This window comes from Pezoporus wallicus, unplaced genomic scaffold, assembly GCF_028554395.1.
Source record: "Pezoporus wallicus isolate ANWC-B61680 ecotype Strahan unplaced genomic scaffold, APGP_CSIRO_Pwel_v1 scaffold_13239, whole genome shotgun sequence".
NCBI lineage: Eukaryota > Metazoa > Chordata > Aves > Psittaciformes > Psittacidae > Pezoporus > Pezoporus wallicus.
Window position 1 is genome coordinate 943916 of NW_026642052.1, and position 18046 is coordinate 961961.

At 43.6% G+C, this 18046-nt stretch overlaps 1 protein-coding gene across 1 annotated transcript in view; it reads left to right on the forward strand.

Moving 5' to 3' along the window:
* Positions 1-11344: 11344 nt before the first annotated feature.
* HGFAC (HGF activator) overlaps positions 11345-18046 on the forward strand; it is a 45534-nt gene continuing 38832 nt past the window's right edge. Inside the window, exons 1-3 of the mRNA XM_057426680.1 lie at positions 11345-11532; positions 13060-13114; positions 14950-15046. Coding sequence (XP_057282663.1) covers positions 11467-11532; positions 13060-13114; positions 14950-15046 — 218 coding nt within the window. The 5' untranslated portion in view covers positions 11345-11466. The remainder of the gene's footprint in view (positions 11533-13059; positions 13115-14949; positions 15047-18046) is intronic.

Genomic DNA, 18046 nt, shown 5'->3' on the forward strand with positions numbered 1-18046 from the left:
TGGAACAGATGAAGTTTCATTGATACCTGATTTCAATGTAGGGAAAAGATGTCTAGATTGAGGCGTCCCTGCCCATGGCAGGGGGGTTGGAACTAGATGATCTTAAGGTCCTTTCCAACCCTGACTATTCTATGATTCTATGATTCTATGAACCTGCTGCCATTTGGACATTACAGCTTCAATGGAAGTATGGGACAGCGTGAAGCTTGCCTGCATTTTATTAGATTTTGCAAAGATGTCTCCTTAAACCTAGCTTACATAAAGAATTCCTTTAAAAAGAAGATTGTTAATTTCTGCCAAATATTTATATACCCATAAATAGCTTATCCTCTGGAATTTAATAATAGTGGGTTAGGTTTTTAGCCTTTAATTAATTCCTTTTGCTCTATTCTAGCAACACAAAGGGATTGAAAACCTGAGGTAAGACAGTAGCTGAATGTTTTCCAGGTACAGTATAATCCTCTCTGGCTCCCCTTCTGCATAGTCTCGGTGGGTTGTCCAGTTCTGTGGTTTCTGAGTGGACAAATGCGTCAGAACTGCTCTGCCTTTGCAGCAGACACTGATAAAATATACAAATGCTCTGTCTAACAAAGAGCGAGAGTGGAAAAAAGTGAGGGACCTGGTAGTTCAGTGTCTGTGGGCACTAACCAGAATACAATAACACAATGGTCCTGAAACCATTCCCTTCTCATTCACCATCCTCTTGTCCATTCTTTGAATGCTCTGAGCCAGAGCAAAAGGGCATTCAGAAGTTTAAGTGCCAATAGTAGAAAGTAGCTACTGATGGGAATGGGATGAAACAACTTTTCTAAGTCCCTGCCAACACTGTGTTGCTCCCCATGATAATCTTACACCAGTTCCCAATGATAATGCTGAATCCCACTTCTGCAGGCACTCCAGAGCATTTCCAAGTGCACATAGTCTGCAGCGTCAGGACAAGTAGGGGGCCTATAAGGATGCTGGGGAGGGATTCTTCATCAGGGACTCTAATGATAGGACAAGGGGTAATGGGTTAAAACTTAAACATGGGACTTACAGGTCAGATACAGGAGGAAGTTCTTTACTATGAGGGTGATGAGGCACTGGAATTGGTTGCCCAGGGAAGCTGTGAATGCTCCATCCCTGGCAGTGTTCAAGGCCAGGTTGGACAGAGCCTTGGGTGGCATGGTTTAGTGTGAGGTGTCCTTGCCCATGGCAGGAGAGTTGGAACTAGATGATCTTAAGGTCCTTTCCAACCCTAACTATTCTGTGATTCTGAGTACAGTAATGGCCACTCACCCGTCTCACTGGAGAAGGCCAAGAAATCCCGATTTTGGAAATGGATTCTTGAATAGTTTGTGTCTGCTTTGGCAGGATGCACCAACCTGTGCCTTGTTTGAGTTTCTCCCTGCAAAGATTTGCTCACAGTCTCAAAACAGTAGATGACTTTGTTGCTGTACGTCTTTGAGCCTCGGTTCCAGATCAGGCTGATAAAGAAAGGAAAGACCAGCTAGAAGTTCATTTAATTAAAGACTTGGAGTTGCATAGTCTTCGACCAGGGCACAAAAATGAAACTAATGCCTCTCCCCATTCCTGAGAGAAGTAACTGGGGTCTATCTTGATTATTTGAGTCTTTCCTGGAAAGATGAAAACAAGTAATGAGTGGAAGCTACCCTTTAAGTATTATTGTCCCTCATTTACAGACATGTGCAAACATCCTTTTCTGTAACTCTTTGCTGGTATTTACCAGTATACAAACAGCACGAACTCAAATATCAATAATATCTATGTACCTGCAACCTCTTCCATCCTTTAAAAATTTCCAGAGTCAATTCTATGGCCAGGATGAGGCAATGCCTGGCTGAGATCAGCCCTCTGTATGCAAAACAGCTGAAACTTGTTTGCAACAGGGAGATAATCGGTGCTGGTGGGCACGTATCTGTGATCTTGTGCTTGCTCATTTGAGTGTTGAGTAAAATGTGTGTGTGTATTGGAAAAAACAGAGCAACACATGCTGCAGCTTCACTCCATGGTGAGGAGGGGAAAGCACATGCAGGCAGATCTTCATCTTCCTGTTGGAAGGTGCAGATGGGTAACACACTGCACTGCTTCAGTCTCCTGGAGAATGCTGGTTCCCCCATTGCATCTTGCCTGGGTATTTTCTATGCTCCTGTAGGAAAGGGACAGACACAGAGGGATGAGATTTTGCTGTTACTCATTGCAATGATATCAGCTTATACCAGGAAAGGACTTACTCTGCAGTGCAATAAGATGTAATTTTCCTTGCTAGACAGCTGTGAAATTAACAGGATTGGTCCTCAAGTGAGAAAAAGAAAGTCTGCTTTAATTCAAAATGTGTTTAACAGAACTGATCTGAAAATCATGGTTTTTCTTTTAGGAGAACCCAGTTTGGATCTTCTTGCCTAACTTTAGGTGTCTATTCCAAAGCTGCCTTTGTATTCTAAACACAGGTATTTATATATATGTTAGAGATATAGTTACTACTGTCGATGGATATAAAGAGTTAATTGTTTAATACTGTCCATTCATATAAAGAATGATTTGCTTCATCCTTGAGTTGAAACATACTTTTGGACAGGCAACTCATACCTTGGATTTCTCTCTTCAGTGTTTTCTAGTCTCCATTAATTACACTGAGAGCCCTGATACCTACCTCAGATGTAAATACATATGCAGGAGGTCCCTGAAGTTAGGTGGGGTGACTCTGATCTGCCAGTTTCTCCTGATGTGTGAACAATGTAAGTCAATGACAGCTCAGATTGTTTCTGCAGCAATTACACAGAGCAGCAATTACATTTCTGCAGCAATTGCAAGGAGGTACAGGGAAGTGGGGGGGAAGAGAGAGAAGGAAATACAATTGGCCACACTGTGCAATCTTCAGCCTGCTCTTGAGGCCAGCAGGGAGGTAGGGAGTGGTACATAGGTCACTTCTGAAGCCAGGATTTGTGCAGTGGGGAGAGGGCTGTTCACCAGGATGGACTCAGGTTCTTCCTGGGACAGCTCTGTCTGCCTTACTATTGGGAGTGTGGGAAAAAGGGCCTTTAGGTTTTGTCAGGGACAGAATTCCTATTGATTTGCTGAAAAAAGTGTGCAGCAGTGTCCAACAAGATGAGACCATGGACAGATGAGAGCAGAGGGAGGTAACAGAGAAGAGGAGGCCATTAGCAGCAGGGCTTTTGTATGTAGTGAGAGGGGAGCCCTGGTAAAGGACATCCATGTTCCTACATCCAGGAGGCAGACTTATTTCTCTGCCTACTGGTCACATTACCAGCTCTCCCAAACACTGGACTGAGCTCCAAGAGTTCTGCTTCTGCTTCAGCAGGGAGATGGAGAGGAGAAGCCTGAGGAGTCCCTTAGAGGTTTGCCACCAGATTTGTAATGCAAAAACCCCAGGGAAAGCCTAGGCAGATGCTGTGGTAGATTAGCAGGTTGACAATACAGATGGGTAAATCTCAGGAGAGTATCCTTATGATGATATTGTAACATCCAGTGTCCAAGCGTCCCTGCCTGCCCTGGGCAGCTGCTGCAGTGACACCAAGTGATGGGAGTGCTCCATGTGCAGGGTGTAGGTTTAGCAGAGGGCACCTCATTGTGTGTCTTCTCCTGGTCACCATGGTCAAAAGGCTGATCAATGGGTGTCACTTGGCACTTCAACTCTTGGCATATGGGTTACCTGTGAAGCAGAAAGTGAATGTTTAATGAGATATCTGGTTCCCATACATATATATACACATTAAAAAAAAAGTATATATGTATGTGTGTATATATATATATGTGTATAATATCCAAAACAGGATATTATTAGGGCTGCAATCAGAATAATTACAGCACTGTTTGCAAACTCTGCTCTGCACCCTGGAAATAACCCTGAAGTCAAGGCAGGCTGTGGGGCTGTCGTCCTTCCTGTGGGGATGTCTCTTCCCTGTTAGTGCTTTTTCCCACTTTGAAAAGGACGACTTCAGCTGCAGCAGTGGAGCCACCTTCCCTCACACCTGCCTGACTTACAGACCATTTTAAAGTAAGCTATGGGGGCGTCTAATATGCTAATGAAGAAAGTGGGTGGAATAGCAGGAATTTGAGCACAGCTAAAAATGTACAAGCCTAACAATTGCAAATCAGCCTGTGCTGAAGTTACCTAAATGGGTTGGCATCAGTGGAAGGTGGGTGCCTCTACACCTCTTCTTGTCAGTTTTCAGTGAGTACACGGCTAAAAAAGAAGTCATACGCCTCTGTATATGGGCCTACTGTTTCAGCCAGGGTTATCGGCAAGGGTTTATACCCAAGCCCCTGAGAAATGCAGTTACCTACTTCCCACTCTTATTCGTACGGTAGGAGGAACAGTCTCTTCATGCAAACGCATCCTAGACTGGTTGCAGGCATAGTATTCTAGATATGTCATGACATCTGGGCATATGAGCTAAGTACAATCTTGAAACGGACTTCTAAAATCTCAGGTAGTTTTTGCAACTAGATCCACGTCTGAGGTGTATTCATGAAGGTTCTGAGCATTGTGGCTTGTAGCAGAGCTTTAAACCACTCACAGATTTGCGTGATTAGGGGTATAAAATCACAATCTGTTTTTGCTTCTGTAGCTCCAGCCCAGCTCTTTCATTGTTATTTTTATATGATTTGATTTTTCAGATCAGAACTAAAGTTCTCTGGATGCATGAAAGAAATATTTGTAAGTACAGCTGCAGGTATATACCTGCAACTGCAGTGGCTGCATCTGGCTAAAAATGTGATTTCACAGAGAAGAAAGCACAAAGCCATTATAAAATCAGTGCACACAATAGTGGTCAATTGAAAAGAGTAAAATGACAGGCAGGATGTTGTCTGATACTGCATCCTGACAGGGCAAAGCCATCCATACCAATGGGAAGAAGTACATGAGAGGTCGTGCTCATAGAGTTGCAGCCTCCTCAGTATGTTACATTCCTCTTTGGTGTATAACGGAAATGTTATCAGGAAAGACTGGTGCAGGAGTGGATGAAATGGAACGATATCTACATGGAAAGTGCAGAAAAAATGGGGAAAGTCCTCCTAGGAGTGCTGATATCAGAGGGGGATGCCTCAGGGTATTGCTGCTTTTGCAGAGCCTGTTTGAAAGGCTGCACCTTCTGGGCGCTGCACTATCGAGGATGCTGCACTATCGAGGGTGCTGTGTCCGCTCCTGCAGGACACTGGCCATGAGGAAAGGTTGTGAAGCTCTCAGCCAGGGAAAGGAGATGAGTACAGCAACCCTTTGAATGGGGATGCACTGACAAGGTCTGATACTTTCAGGTTAGTCTGAGTGTGGACATGGTGGTGTGGAAAGAGAAGATGCAAGACCAAAGAGGCCATGTCTGAGGGGCAGCAGTGAGAGAAGAGGGTAGAAGTGTCAGATAAGCACCAGAATGTAGGGTTGGTAAAGAAGGATGTTTAACACCAAGGAAGAGAAAATGCAGGAGTCCAGGGACAGATCCATCTCCACGGGAAGCTGTGATGGTAGCATGACGGTTTGCAGAGCTGCCAAAGGAAGGCCTTGAGCCCTGCAGAAGGCAGAAGGAAGAGGAAGACCCAATAAAGCCACACTGCCTCATGCTTGAAAGGAAGACATTCATTTTGCTGCTCTGCAGTAGTGAGGCAGTGGAGGCTGTGAGCCAGGATGGGGCATCCACAGCCAACGTATCAGGGGAGGAGGGAGAGATGGAGGCAATGAGGGATTGAAATGAAAAGAATAACACGATAGATCTGAGAACACTTTCAGTCCCTGGAGACAAGAGAAAGGAAATCAGTGCAGAAACCCCCAGAGCTGTGAGCTTGCGGGTGAGGGAAGCCAGGAGAGCTGCTGGAGGTGCCGGAGGAGTGTGGGAGGTGAGAGGAGTGAGGAGGAGGAGTAAACATTTGGGTGAAGGCGTATCTTTCTGTCCCAGGATTATGTGCTAAGCACAGCAGCGCCAAACCCATGTTTGCTGGATCCCAGCTGCTCAGCAACCAGCCTCCTGCAGCTGCACTTCTCCAGCCTCTGCCTCTAGGAGAGGGGAGGATGGTTTGTAGGATTTATTTGCTCTGCTATGGTGTGGCAGAGGTTATGCGCAGCTTGGGGACTACCAAGATTAACAGCAAAGTCTGGTGCAGGAGAGGAGGGAGAGGGAAGCCAAAACCATGCTGATTTATTCCCCTGGGATTTCTGAAGCTACCATGGAGAGGAGAGGAGGGGGTGTTTGCGGTTGCAGTGTGGCTATGTGGAAAGCTGTGTGCTACAGTGTTTAAGGCCCATATGAGTAACTCCACTTTTCAGTTTGATTTGAGCCAAAGCTTTTCTTTTTTCTTGCTGAAATAAGCAAACAAGTGAAATGGTCTCAACTTTTTTCCTTTGCACACGGCTTTAGCAATAGGAATGCAATGGCTTTTCTCTAGGCACCACTCCAGAACAGAGAAAAGGAGGTGGAAGGCTCACTTCTTGGCCAGTGGTGAATACTCTAGTTTTGGACGTGAGTGACCTGATTCCAGAGACAGATGTGACCTGTGTTCTCCAGCGTCAGGGCAGCCCTGAGCAGGAGGTGTTAGAGGGAAGTGGAAAAGTTCCTCATGCACTCCATGCCTGTCATTAGACTTGGACCCCATGAGTATTAGCCTCAGTTCTGCTGATTAGGATAGTCATTAGTTAATGGAGACAGCTGAGGTTTGGTAACAGCTCCCAGGACCAGGCAACAGGAATGATCTCAGGCAACAGAGATGAAGAGAATCCCACCTGACAGCAACAACAAGGTCTTCAGCATCCTTTCCAGGTCCCCCAGAAGAAAAGATTAAGGAGGATCTGTGTGTCAGTCTCATGTTGGAACTGAGTCCCTTGCTAGTACACCAGGAGCAGAATTGCCACACGTGACCACTTGTGTCCTACCCCTTCCCGAAAGATACATAAATTGTTTTCTTTTTCATGCTAGAAATACTTCTAATTACTTTTAATTGAGGTGCGTTTTTCAGGTGGTATAAATATCTTGGTCACTGAACACTTGCAGAGACTTCAGATCTAGTGTTAGTTCCTTGTGCCAGTGATGCTGTAGCCTGCATTTCTCTTTTATCCAGGAAGCTGGGTTTGGGCTTCATAATTAAAATAGCAACTGAAGCCTGGAAATCTGATCATCTCAGGAGGCAAAACCACCCTGTTATTTGGCTGCCATGTGTTACATTCACAAAGGAAGAACCCAGCTTTGAAAGAAGTAAACCTTATTACCTTATTATTATGTTAAAGCCTAAAAGTTTGCAAAAATACATGGAAGAATAAATCATTATTAAAGTTTTCTTCAGTTTTGTGGTATCTGAGTGATAGATTTCTCAGGAACATTTACAATGGTCAGGAAATGTAAAAATGGAGAACATATGAACATGCAGCCATGGGACAGCCCTCACCTTGGCTGCTCGGTAGCTGGTACATAGCAATGAATACAAATGGGTATATGTGTGTTTAAACTTGTCTTTTCCACTTCTGTCTAGTAAAGTAATTGATGAAAAAAGAAAGGCAATTTTATTATTTCATGTTTGTGGCTGACAGTGAATGTAGTTTTTGTTGATATTTAATGATTCAGGTTGGTTGTTAATATTGTTTCATTACTACTAAGTAGCTCAGAGTCTGGGCTCAGTCTGTGCCTTTATTAATTATTGTTAAGTTTAAAGAAATTAAATGTGGGAAGTGAGGAAAAGGCAGCATTCCCTGAAGCAAGATTCCTGTCTCTTTCTCATCATTTGTTGTGTGTTTATTTGCCTTTTCATTTTCCCATGTTGATGTCAATATAGAAGGAAAAATGATTGCGGAAATTGAGGGGTTTTGGTCTTTGATACATAAGGATTAGAGCCTGTAAACACACTAAAGACTTCCTAGTCTTATTTTGAAACCTTTCATTGACTTCAGCAGTAGCAGAATCTGGCTTCAACTGCATTTGGATTATGTGCGCTCCACAGGAAATGTTTAATATTGTGTGCAGCAAAGTTAAGAATCAAAATGTGCCTTGCTTTGAAAGGAAAAGGGAATCTTCTTGGAAAACAAGAACCAGACTCTAGCTGCAGTTTCACTGGTGAGAAGAATTGTGGCACAGGGTCCAGGCCTTAGAGCTGCCAAATATTCATCACCCCAAAGCCAGGTCTTTCCTCTAGCTCCTATTTCCAGATTTCCTCTCTTTTATATATATAAATATGTATACACACACACATATATATATGTACACACACATTTATTTTTTAACTTTTATTTAGTATTTTACATATCCTCATTTGAACTGGGCACTAAATGAAGTTTAGAATCTAAGGCTACGGACTTTATCTTGAATGCCATGTGGATTGTTTCCATATCCTCATTATTTTTCTTGTTGTCGTTCTGATATTTGCTCCATATACCCCTCTATACCCCATAGACTCTCTTCTCCCTCTATGGAAAGTTTCTTTTGGTACTCTGGAATAATGGGTCACAGGTGGATTGACTTGAGGAGGTTAAGGGGAGCAGCTCTGTGGCCTTCTTGACTCAACCTGTGGGATGATGACTTTGGCGCAGTGTCCTGGGTCTCTTAGGCTGTTGGGTTCTCTGCTGCAGCAATACAAAAAACCAGCATCTCTTTACAGCAGAAGGCATTTCTCTCATGGTAGGCATCCCCAGAGGTCTTAACAACGTGTAATTCGGTGATATTATCTTGAATGTGAGGGTGGTTCTTTGGTCTTTGGCAGAGGGCTGCTGCAGGCATGGACCATGGATGCTCTGTGTGCTGAGGAGGTGGCTGGTTGCCTGCAGTGGCTTTGCTTTGTCTCTGGTTAGTCCATTCCTGAAGTCAGGTGTGATTTCTGTTAGCCATCTGAGCACCAGTAATTGTGGCACCAGTGCACGATTCTTGCATCTCAGCTGTCTTTGCCCAGGTTTGTTCCCTATGCACACTCCTTGTGCTGCTCATAGCCAAAAACTTCGTGATGACACACAAATACCTGTAGCCAAGACCTTATTCTTCATATCTATGAACTCTCAAGTGCCCAAAACTCTGTGAATTTTAAAAGAACTTGGTATCAAAACTGAATCTTTGTTTTTCTGAATAGTTTCTTGCCAATGAGATGTGGTGTTTTTCAAAAAAATATGTGGCATACTTTGTAATTACTGATTCTAAGAAAAGCCTGATGAAGGCAGGCAGACTTTCTCCTGGTTATAAATAGCTGAAAGAATCACTGATCACTTAACGTAGTTTACTAAAAAACACACCTCAGATTTTATCTCCTCTCTATGACCTGTTCAGACACCCCTCTGCTGACCCAATGCAGGCAGCCTACACGTAGTGGTTAGGGTTTTTTAATGATTCATATCTGTCTGAGCCCTGAAATCACTGTTTGGTCATTATTCAGACTTTACTCAGAGGTAATTCCCATTGCATGGTGGTGCATCTCTGGCAGCTGTTGCAGCTCCTGGCTTTGATGTGTTTTCCTTTTGCTTTGTGACAGCACCATCCTTTCTGCTGCAGTGACTCCTGGTACTGGTGTTTCCTTTTTCTTATGTTGAGGAATTGGTTTGAGCTAGATGTTAAAGAGTTGTGACTCCTCAGAAAGACATTCTGCAACTCCTGCTTGTAGTTCAATGACTACGAACTACAGTAACCAGGAGCAGATACATGAGCAAAGAATGAATTCTTGCTTTTCCTCTTTCTTACTTTAAGGTATGGGAAAATGCTCTCCTACAACCTGCCTTGATCACCACAGAAATACAATGTTTCTGGTCATGGAAGTGGATGGTTTTTACTTTGGAAATGGGTGGAAGAGGGTATTTCTGCAGCTCTAAAGAAGTATCTTCATCTTCCCCTCTTTGTCAAGTCCCCACTCCCCCACTCCTCTCATTCTGCAGAACTTTTGGGAACTCTGAATGGAATAGCAGATGATGGATTGTTTTGCTTTCTTTGCACAATTTCAGTAGCTTGGAGGATAAGCAGATGTATACAAGCCATCATATAGGCATTGCTAGCTTGAAGCCTGATGGTCAAAGTCAAGAATGAGGGTAAGAAGTAGAAATCTATGTTCCAGCTTTGCCAGGTGTGCCCAGCCAGATCAGAATGTCTGTACATCCTATTTCTGTGTTTTAAATAAATGAAAATAGGCAGTTCTATTCAAAGAGTCTATTCTGAAGCTTTATTTGCTTCAAATCTTCAGGCAATGAACAATGTGTAGAGGCAAAGAATTTTCTTTCTGCTTGTTTCTCTTTGCCTGATTCCAGGAAGAAAATTTTACACTTGCCTGGTTCCTGCTGTTCCAAACCTTGCTGACAGTAGGAAAGATTTGTCCATAGACCTATATATGCATAATTATACTAAAAGAGCTGTTACTGTGATGACAGACTCAGCAGTGGGGTAACACAGCCGGTGGAAATCCCCTCCAACATTATAAAACATGGCAAAATCAGTGCTGGGATAGCTCTGCTGCACTGCTGGACCCTACTGCCATGGTCTTGTTGGATTAAAAAGAAATAGAACACAAATCAACAACATCTGATCCATAGCTGTGTTGGGTAAACTTCAAAGGGTAGAGCACAGCTTAAGCAAAGAGCATCGTATCCTTTCTGTTGTTGTGGCTCTGGGGATTTTGGGTGTGAAGAGGTGCGGTCCCTGATTGACAGGACGTGGTTGGCAAAAGCCTCAAGCACAGACACAGCTGCACCAGCCAAACCTGCGGATTTTGGTTGTGGGGAAAGGTGGGGCTGAAACAGACTCCACTGCTGAAATCTCAGTTTTAGCAATCCCCTCCGCATCTCTGTTAGAAATGCTTCTGCCATGCAGCTATCTCAGCCAGGCACTTACAAGACAGAGGTGGCTTTGCTCAGGCAGCTGCAGAAAGGAGCTTTTAAGTACAGAAAACATTTTGTTAGAGTAATGTCTGTTTTCTTTCCTTTCAGTTTTCCCAATCTGTTGCTGAGAGGCTGCTGCTGTAAGTCACAGCTGGGCAGGTAACCATCTGTTAATGAGTAATTCTTGTGTCTGATATTGGCATTGATCTGGTTCGTGTTTTGCAATGTAATGTCATCTCCTGAGTGGGCTTGCTTGAAGTTTCTTGTTATTGCTATACAGTGCTTTTAATTAGCTCCTGAAGGGAAAGAGATGAGAAACGTCTGGATGGTAAATCGTCTCTGATTACAAGCAACATCGGATCGGCTCCTCTGGAGGTGCTTTTAAATGCTTACTGAACACATTGGTGATCATTTCTAAGGGTCAGGCACTTTGTAAACTCTTCACTCCTTGTGGTTTAGGAGAGTATCTCGGTACATGGCATTCCCATCTACCCACAAAGACCCACAAAAACATTAATGATTAACAACGATAACAGCTCTGCTTACTTTGAAAACTAAAATACCCTAAAGTCAAGTAAATCACAGTCTCTTGCAAAAGCTCATTGCTGATTCACCCTCCTGCCTCAGCCCAGCCTTGGAAGTTTCCCTCTGCCAGACAAAACCTTTGTGAGAGGACAGCAAAGATGAAAGTCTCTGCTCCTTTCACTGTTGTCTTGGCTCTGACTCTGAGCAGTGACTGTGCAAGGATGGTAAGTCTGATTCTTCTGTTTTGGAGTGGTGGATCACCTATGTACTGACTGGCAAGGCAGTGTTGCCTTGGGGCTGGATGAGTGAAGCTGCTGACCAGACCAAAAGGAAGAATGCTTCAAATGAAAAACAGGGATTTGTTAGGTGAAGGCTCGCAGCAGTGCTGAGAGGGGGGGGCTGTAGGAGGGCTGGTCCCATGCTTATCTGCAGTGAAAGAGATAGCTTACATCCATGCCCTGCTAGGGAGGAAAAACAGGATGGAAGGAAGGACCACAAAAATTGAAACACTTTGAAAAAGCATCTCAGAAGTGTGCTGACACCAGCACATACTTGCAGTAGCATGGAAGGAGAGGTGCTACCCCACCAGACTCTACTGCTACCTGGTAACTGAGCATGCCAGCTTAGGTAACCATCTCCTTCTTTCCAAACCTCTCTGTTTTCATGCCATGGCCTCCAGTGTTTCCACTGTGCTTTGTGTCTCTTTTTGGGTATGTCTGTGAGGCACCTGCAGCACTGCTGAGCATGGCTGTGGTGGCTTGGCTTTGCTACCCTGCTTAAATGCCACCATGGCCTGGCATCCACCGTGGACTCTCAACACAGTAATAGTCTGGACCCTCAGTTGTGTGGCTTTATGATTAGCTTTATTTCACCAGATAGGTTGAAACTAGCTCACATATAATTGAATGATGTTGTAATCCTAATTATCCCAGTGAGGTACAAAAGGACCTCCTTCGATATCGCAGGTGGGAGCAGAGAAGAGTATTCACAGTGCTTAGGAAGAGATCGGTCCTGGCTAAAGCTGCTGCAGTCTGCTCAGTGCTGGCATAGTCAGCAAAGAGTGCAAAACCCATGTCTTCCTCAGAACCGTTCAAGCCCTTCCTATATTTATTAGCAACAGATTCGTCTTACCCCTTACTTGTTATGTCCCCTATTCAGTTCCGGGTTCATGATGTGCTGCTTCTTTGACTGGTTTTGGGATATTTCTAGTTTGCTATAGCTCAGCTGTCAGCACCTTTGCTGGCAGCAGCACTTTATGTATATTACCATTTTTTATTATTTCCTGTGGTTTAAAATCAGCTCAGCCCAGTGCTCTGCGCTTGCTGATCAGCAAACCCAAATAAAGCAGGGGTTGCTTTTTTAACTAATGCCCTGGGGGTTACAGCTAAGTGGCAGGAAAAGTCAAATGCTGGGATGTAATTTGTAACTGTGAACTGGCTCCAGAATGCATGTATGCTTCCTGCCCAGAGAAACAGGCGATGTGTCCCTCGGCAATAGAAAGAAGCAGAGCTTTGGCCTTTTTTGTGCTGCGCTGGGTTTTACTGGTTTAACAGAGATGTTTCACGAGGCAGTGTTTATCTACGCTCTTTCACCAAACTGCTCCAGCAAAAATCACACACAAATAATGAAATTTACAGAAGCACTGGGAGAAACACAATTTCAGGGCACCCTGGAAAACACATTTGTCCCTATAGGATGGTTCCCAGAGTGAATTTGTGTCTACAATCCACATTCTCTTTTTCTCTTTGTAGCACTACAAATCTGGGGCAGGAAGAGGCTCCAAACATGAGTTCACTCACCCACAAGGTACAAAGTCAAATCCAATAGGTTTCATGACAGTAAGAATGATCTGCCTGTCTGTATCCATGCTGTGCAAGTCAATAGTAAGCCTGCCTTTGTTTCAACATGAATAAGGATTATGGTATGGTTATGCCAATATTAATTTCTGTGTAGAGGGGAATTTGGGATTAGTTTAGGAAACTCAGGTAATTTTTCATCAGGTGCAGATTAATGGGAAGGTGCTGATGGGATTTAAGTTTGTCTGAGCTGGCATGGTTTATATTAACTCATAACATGGTGTGGCTGTACATGTGCAACTCCCTTTGTTTTAATCAGAGCTGTGTCTGCCCTGTGACTTTAAAGCACATAAACTCTTTGTACGTGTAGGTTCAATTTCTACAACAGCTGTTGATCTTTTGGTGAGAGAAGGTTTTGAGCCCTGTGCAATTTGCTGGGTTGCATTTATTTCGATGGCACCAAACAATCAGGCATCCTGTCTGATGAGGCTGTATGTGGGCATTGCAGACTTTCATTTTTAAAGCTTTTCTTGTCCTGGGCTTTTGCTGTTAAAGATTACATGAATTGGGCTGCTAGTAGAGCCTTTATAGCTTAGAACAATCTTTAATAGCCTTTGGGAAGCAATATGTCTTCTGAATGATGATGTATTTTCACAAGTCTCCTAACTCATTATAATGAGCAGTATCAGAGAAGGTAGATATAAACTTTTGCTTAATTAGTTCAGACGATGAACACCAGGTTTGACAAGGGGATAGCAGAGGGGCTTTCAGTAGCTGTTTCTCACTGACAGATAAGGGGATAGTTAGGGCAGATGGAGTGATCATATTTCCAACTGATTAGGAAGAGTTTGGATAAAGGAATAGGTTAATTTTTCCATAATGCTAATAACTGGCCTCAGCAGCTCTTTGAGATGACGAGTCTGGTCTCATGAGGGTTAACAGATATCTCAAAGATGTGCAGGAGACCCAGCCATCGTGGAAGGGGTAAGCTCAGGACAAGGAGCAGTCATACATTGTCATTGAGAAATGGAAATGCACCATGCTGCCAGCTCGCTTGTAAGCCCTATTTCTCTCCTGCGGCAGCAGTTGGCTTTCCATTCACACTCCTGGCTCTCAAAACTGATTGCTTTTAGTTTAATGGTTAAATAAGCTCTGACAGTTTTTCATTGTCTCTTTTATCTTCAGTCTGTCTCATTCTCCAGACTCATGTTGAGGGATTTTTTCCTGCTAGACTCCCACCACCCCTCCTTAGACTGCCATCACTGGTGTAGTGAACATGAAACTTGTCCTTTTTAGACACTGGTCCCATTGATTTCTCACCCTTTGTAAGGGATCTCCTTATCCCAAAGGGAGGGTGGTATGATCAAAACTCTCTGTCTTCACCCAGCCTTTAAACCCTTCTTTCTCCCTGCTCTTCCTATTTCAGTTTGTACTGTGTGGTTTCTTAATTGTCTTAAACAGATGTTACGATGTGATATGGAGCCCGAAAGGATGCTACTTCAGAAATCGATTTAATATGCTGTTACGATACTACATAATTAGAAATGATAATTGCAATTAATGAATATAATTGGCATTTGCAGTACCAGCAATTGCAATATATTTTGAGCTGAATCGATCTGAGATCTTTATTCTACTGCAGAGCACATTAATCTTTCTTGATTTGGTCATTATGTGGGATTTTAAGCCTCTTCTTATGCACTAGAAATTGCAGAGACAGGAGTCCAAAGTACAGCTGGAAAATGTGAAGATTTCTATCTTCATAATTGGAAGTAATAACATATAATGTATGTACCTGTGGGTTGGTGTTCGACTGCATGATGAGTTTTTATTCTTGTATTTCAGTGTTTACGGAGGATGGAAATTTATGCAAATTTCCTTTCCGGTATGGTGGAAGGTTTTATCACTCGTGTTTATCAAATCTATTTTCCCGAAAGAAATGGTGAGTTAACATTGCTCATAAATGAAGACAGCATTCAAAGGAAAATGTCATCCTTTTAGTGTGTTAACCTTGCTTCTAGAATAATTAACTTGAGCTTAATGTTGTGCCCAAGGAGAACCATGCAGTTCTTTTGCTCATAGTCATGGCCTTCAGGTCAAGCTCATGCTCAGAGGGGAGGGAGCCCAGTGATGGGGTCTCCAGGGCCACAGAAAGCTCAAGAACCCTGTAAATGTTTCCTTCTTGGTCTTCATATTGGAATTGCAAATTATATGAGTGGGAAGAGCTTGTACAGAAAAGGCAGGACTGATGAAATGACCTGATAGGAACTCTCTGCTGAGGGAGAGATACAGACATCTGTAAGAGATGACACTTGGTTAAGGAATTGTTTGATTTGTGAGGGTCATACTTGTACTGCAGCAGACACCATCTGATTTTTGAGGAAAGTTGGGTATTTTTTTGAACTCCATGTCTCTAATTTCTACCCAGATTGGCACTAAGCCCCTTTTGGAGAGTGCTGTCCCAGGAGGTGAGGTATTACTCCTGTTTGTTGGGTAATGATTTATTCTAGTAGTATGTTTAAGGTCAGGTCTCCTTATATTGGACAAAGGTTATTCTTTTATGTACTCAGAAGTTGTTAAAAGCATTCATTATTCAGTTTGGGGTAGGGGTGACCAAGTGGAAACCCTACTGAAGCAAGCACTGAATAAACAAGCCTAACTTTGCAGATGAATCTACCTCATGGGCATATATTAAGAGAAATCAAAGGCAAAAAAGAAGGGAATATATGGGTACCAGTAATGTCAAAATATATGCACAGCTGAACTATGTGAAAGGCATATAATTGGGTGTTTCCAGTGTGGAAATATTTTATAGGATTAATTTTACCTGTCCATGCAGGGTAGAAATCTCTTTTTTTTTATACTGGGATATCTCATTTTTTATACCAGGATATCTAATTTTTTCATGATCTGTGTCACCTTTCTGATGGCAAATCTGTTTCAAGTTTAAGTGCTGGTGTAATGTAAATAATACAGCACATACCCTCTTAGAATCATAGAATCACAGAATCATAGAATAGTTAGGGTTGGAAAGGACCTTAAGATCATTCAGTTCCAACCCCCTGCCGTGGGCAGGGACACCTCACACTAAATCATATCACCCAAGGCCTTGTCCAACCTGGCCTTGAACTCTGCCAGGGATGGAGCATTCACAGCTTCCCTGGGCAACCCATTCCAGTGCCTCACCACCCTTACAGTAAAGAACTTCTTCCTTATACCCAATCTAAACTTCCCCTGTTTAAGTTTTAACCCGTTACCCCTTGTCCTATCACTACAGTCCCTAATGAAGAGTCCCTCCCAGCATCCCTATAGGCCCCCTTCAGATACTGGAAGGCTGCTATGAGGTCTCCACGCAGCCTTCTCTTCTCCAGGCTGAACAGCCCCAACTTTCTCAGCCTAAGCCTTTCTAAGCCTTTCTCAGTCACTTGCTCTTGGTCCCTGCCTGAGCTATGCTGTAGGTCTGCTCTGCCTGCTCACAGTGCTGAACCTGACCCTATTCAATGGTTTGCCTTGGACCTGCCTTATTTCTGTAGATGTGCTCAGAGGTCCCCAAGCCTTTGGCTATCCCTGATCACTGTTTTAAACCTGCTGTGCTCTTGCTTGGCTGCTGTGGGATGGAGCCCTTGTTGGAGAGGACACTGCCCCAGCTCACCTTGCTGTCACCCTCTCTCCTGGCTTGCCCTCCCCAGCGGATCAGCTTGCTCCTGCAGCTCCCTGACAACTTAAGGGTCTCTAATAAGGTAAAAATTCCCTTAGTAATGCATAAACTTCATTAGTGCTTGGAATGCCCTTTAAGAAACCTGAGTTCAGTGTTCACAGGGGTGCAAATACATCAGTGCAGTTCACTCTGGCACTTGTGCTAGGGGCCACAAAATAGCTAGGGTTTTTTTTTTTTTCCTTATGGTCAAGTCAGAGATTAACTTTGTGTGCTTTTTGGAGTCTTGTTTGATTGGATGCATTTTATTTTTCCCTGCTTTGATTTTTGGGATATAAATATAAACCAAAGGGACATTTGGGGGCTGAAAGGATGCTAGAGAATGGCTCTTCATCAGGGACTGCAGTGACAGGACAAGGGGTGGTGGGTTCAAACTGAAACAGGGGAAGTTCAGGTTAGAGACAAGGAAGAAGTTCTCCAGTGTAAGGGTGGCAAGGCACTGGAATGGGCCGCCCACCCAAATAGACATAGGGCTTCAGTCTAGGAGACCACTTCTGAATTTCCCCAACATCCATAGGCACAATCCAGATAAGAAAACCCTCCAGGAAAGAACTCAAGAATATCTCAACTAAGGGAAGAGAGCAGGAATAATTTTACAGTGTGAATCCTGTCTTGGATGAACTGTAGTCACAAAGAGCTTGACTTTTGGATCCACTTAATTTCATGCAATGTTTAAGATGATCTTGTTAATACATGACTGTGGATTTGTTTTTAGCCAGCTGGGCCACAGAAATGTTAAAAGAAAAAGGAAAACCTGTGACTGGCTGGATCCAAGGTTAGAGTACATACACTTCAGAGCTGACCTTGGACAACTTGTTCCCATGCTTCCAGTTTTTTCAAAGCCATTTACAAGTGGGGAGAAGAGGAGGAGAACAGCTGGAGCTGTTTGGTTTTGACAGGCCATTTCACCCCATAGCTGACCTGGCCAGTGTTTACTCTTTTTTCATAAACTAAAAGCAGCCTAAATGTGTGACTTCAGGCACAGAGATGCCGGGAAAAGAGCCCTGAATAGCAGTTGGGAAACTGCTCCATGAATTTTTGTGTGACTTGGCACTAGCCCATGCTGGACTGATGCTGAATAGCTGATCCCAGGCCACCTGGCAGGCAGCAGGCAGGGCAAGGCTTGTGTCCTTCCTGCTCCTGCCTGCTTCCAGCTGCTAGTAGGGATGGAGATGATGGAAGACTGGATGTAACCTTCCTCTTTGGGAGCAAATGAAAGGAAACCAG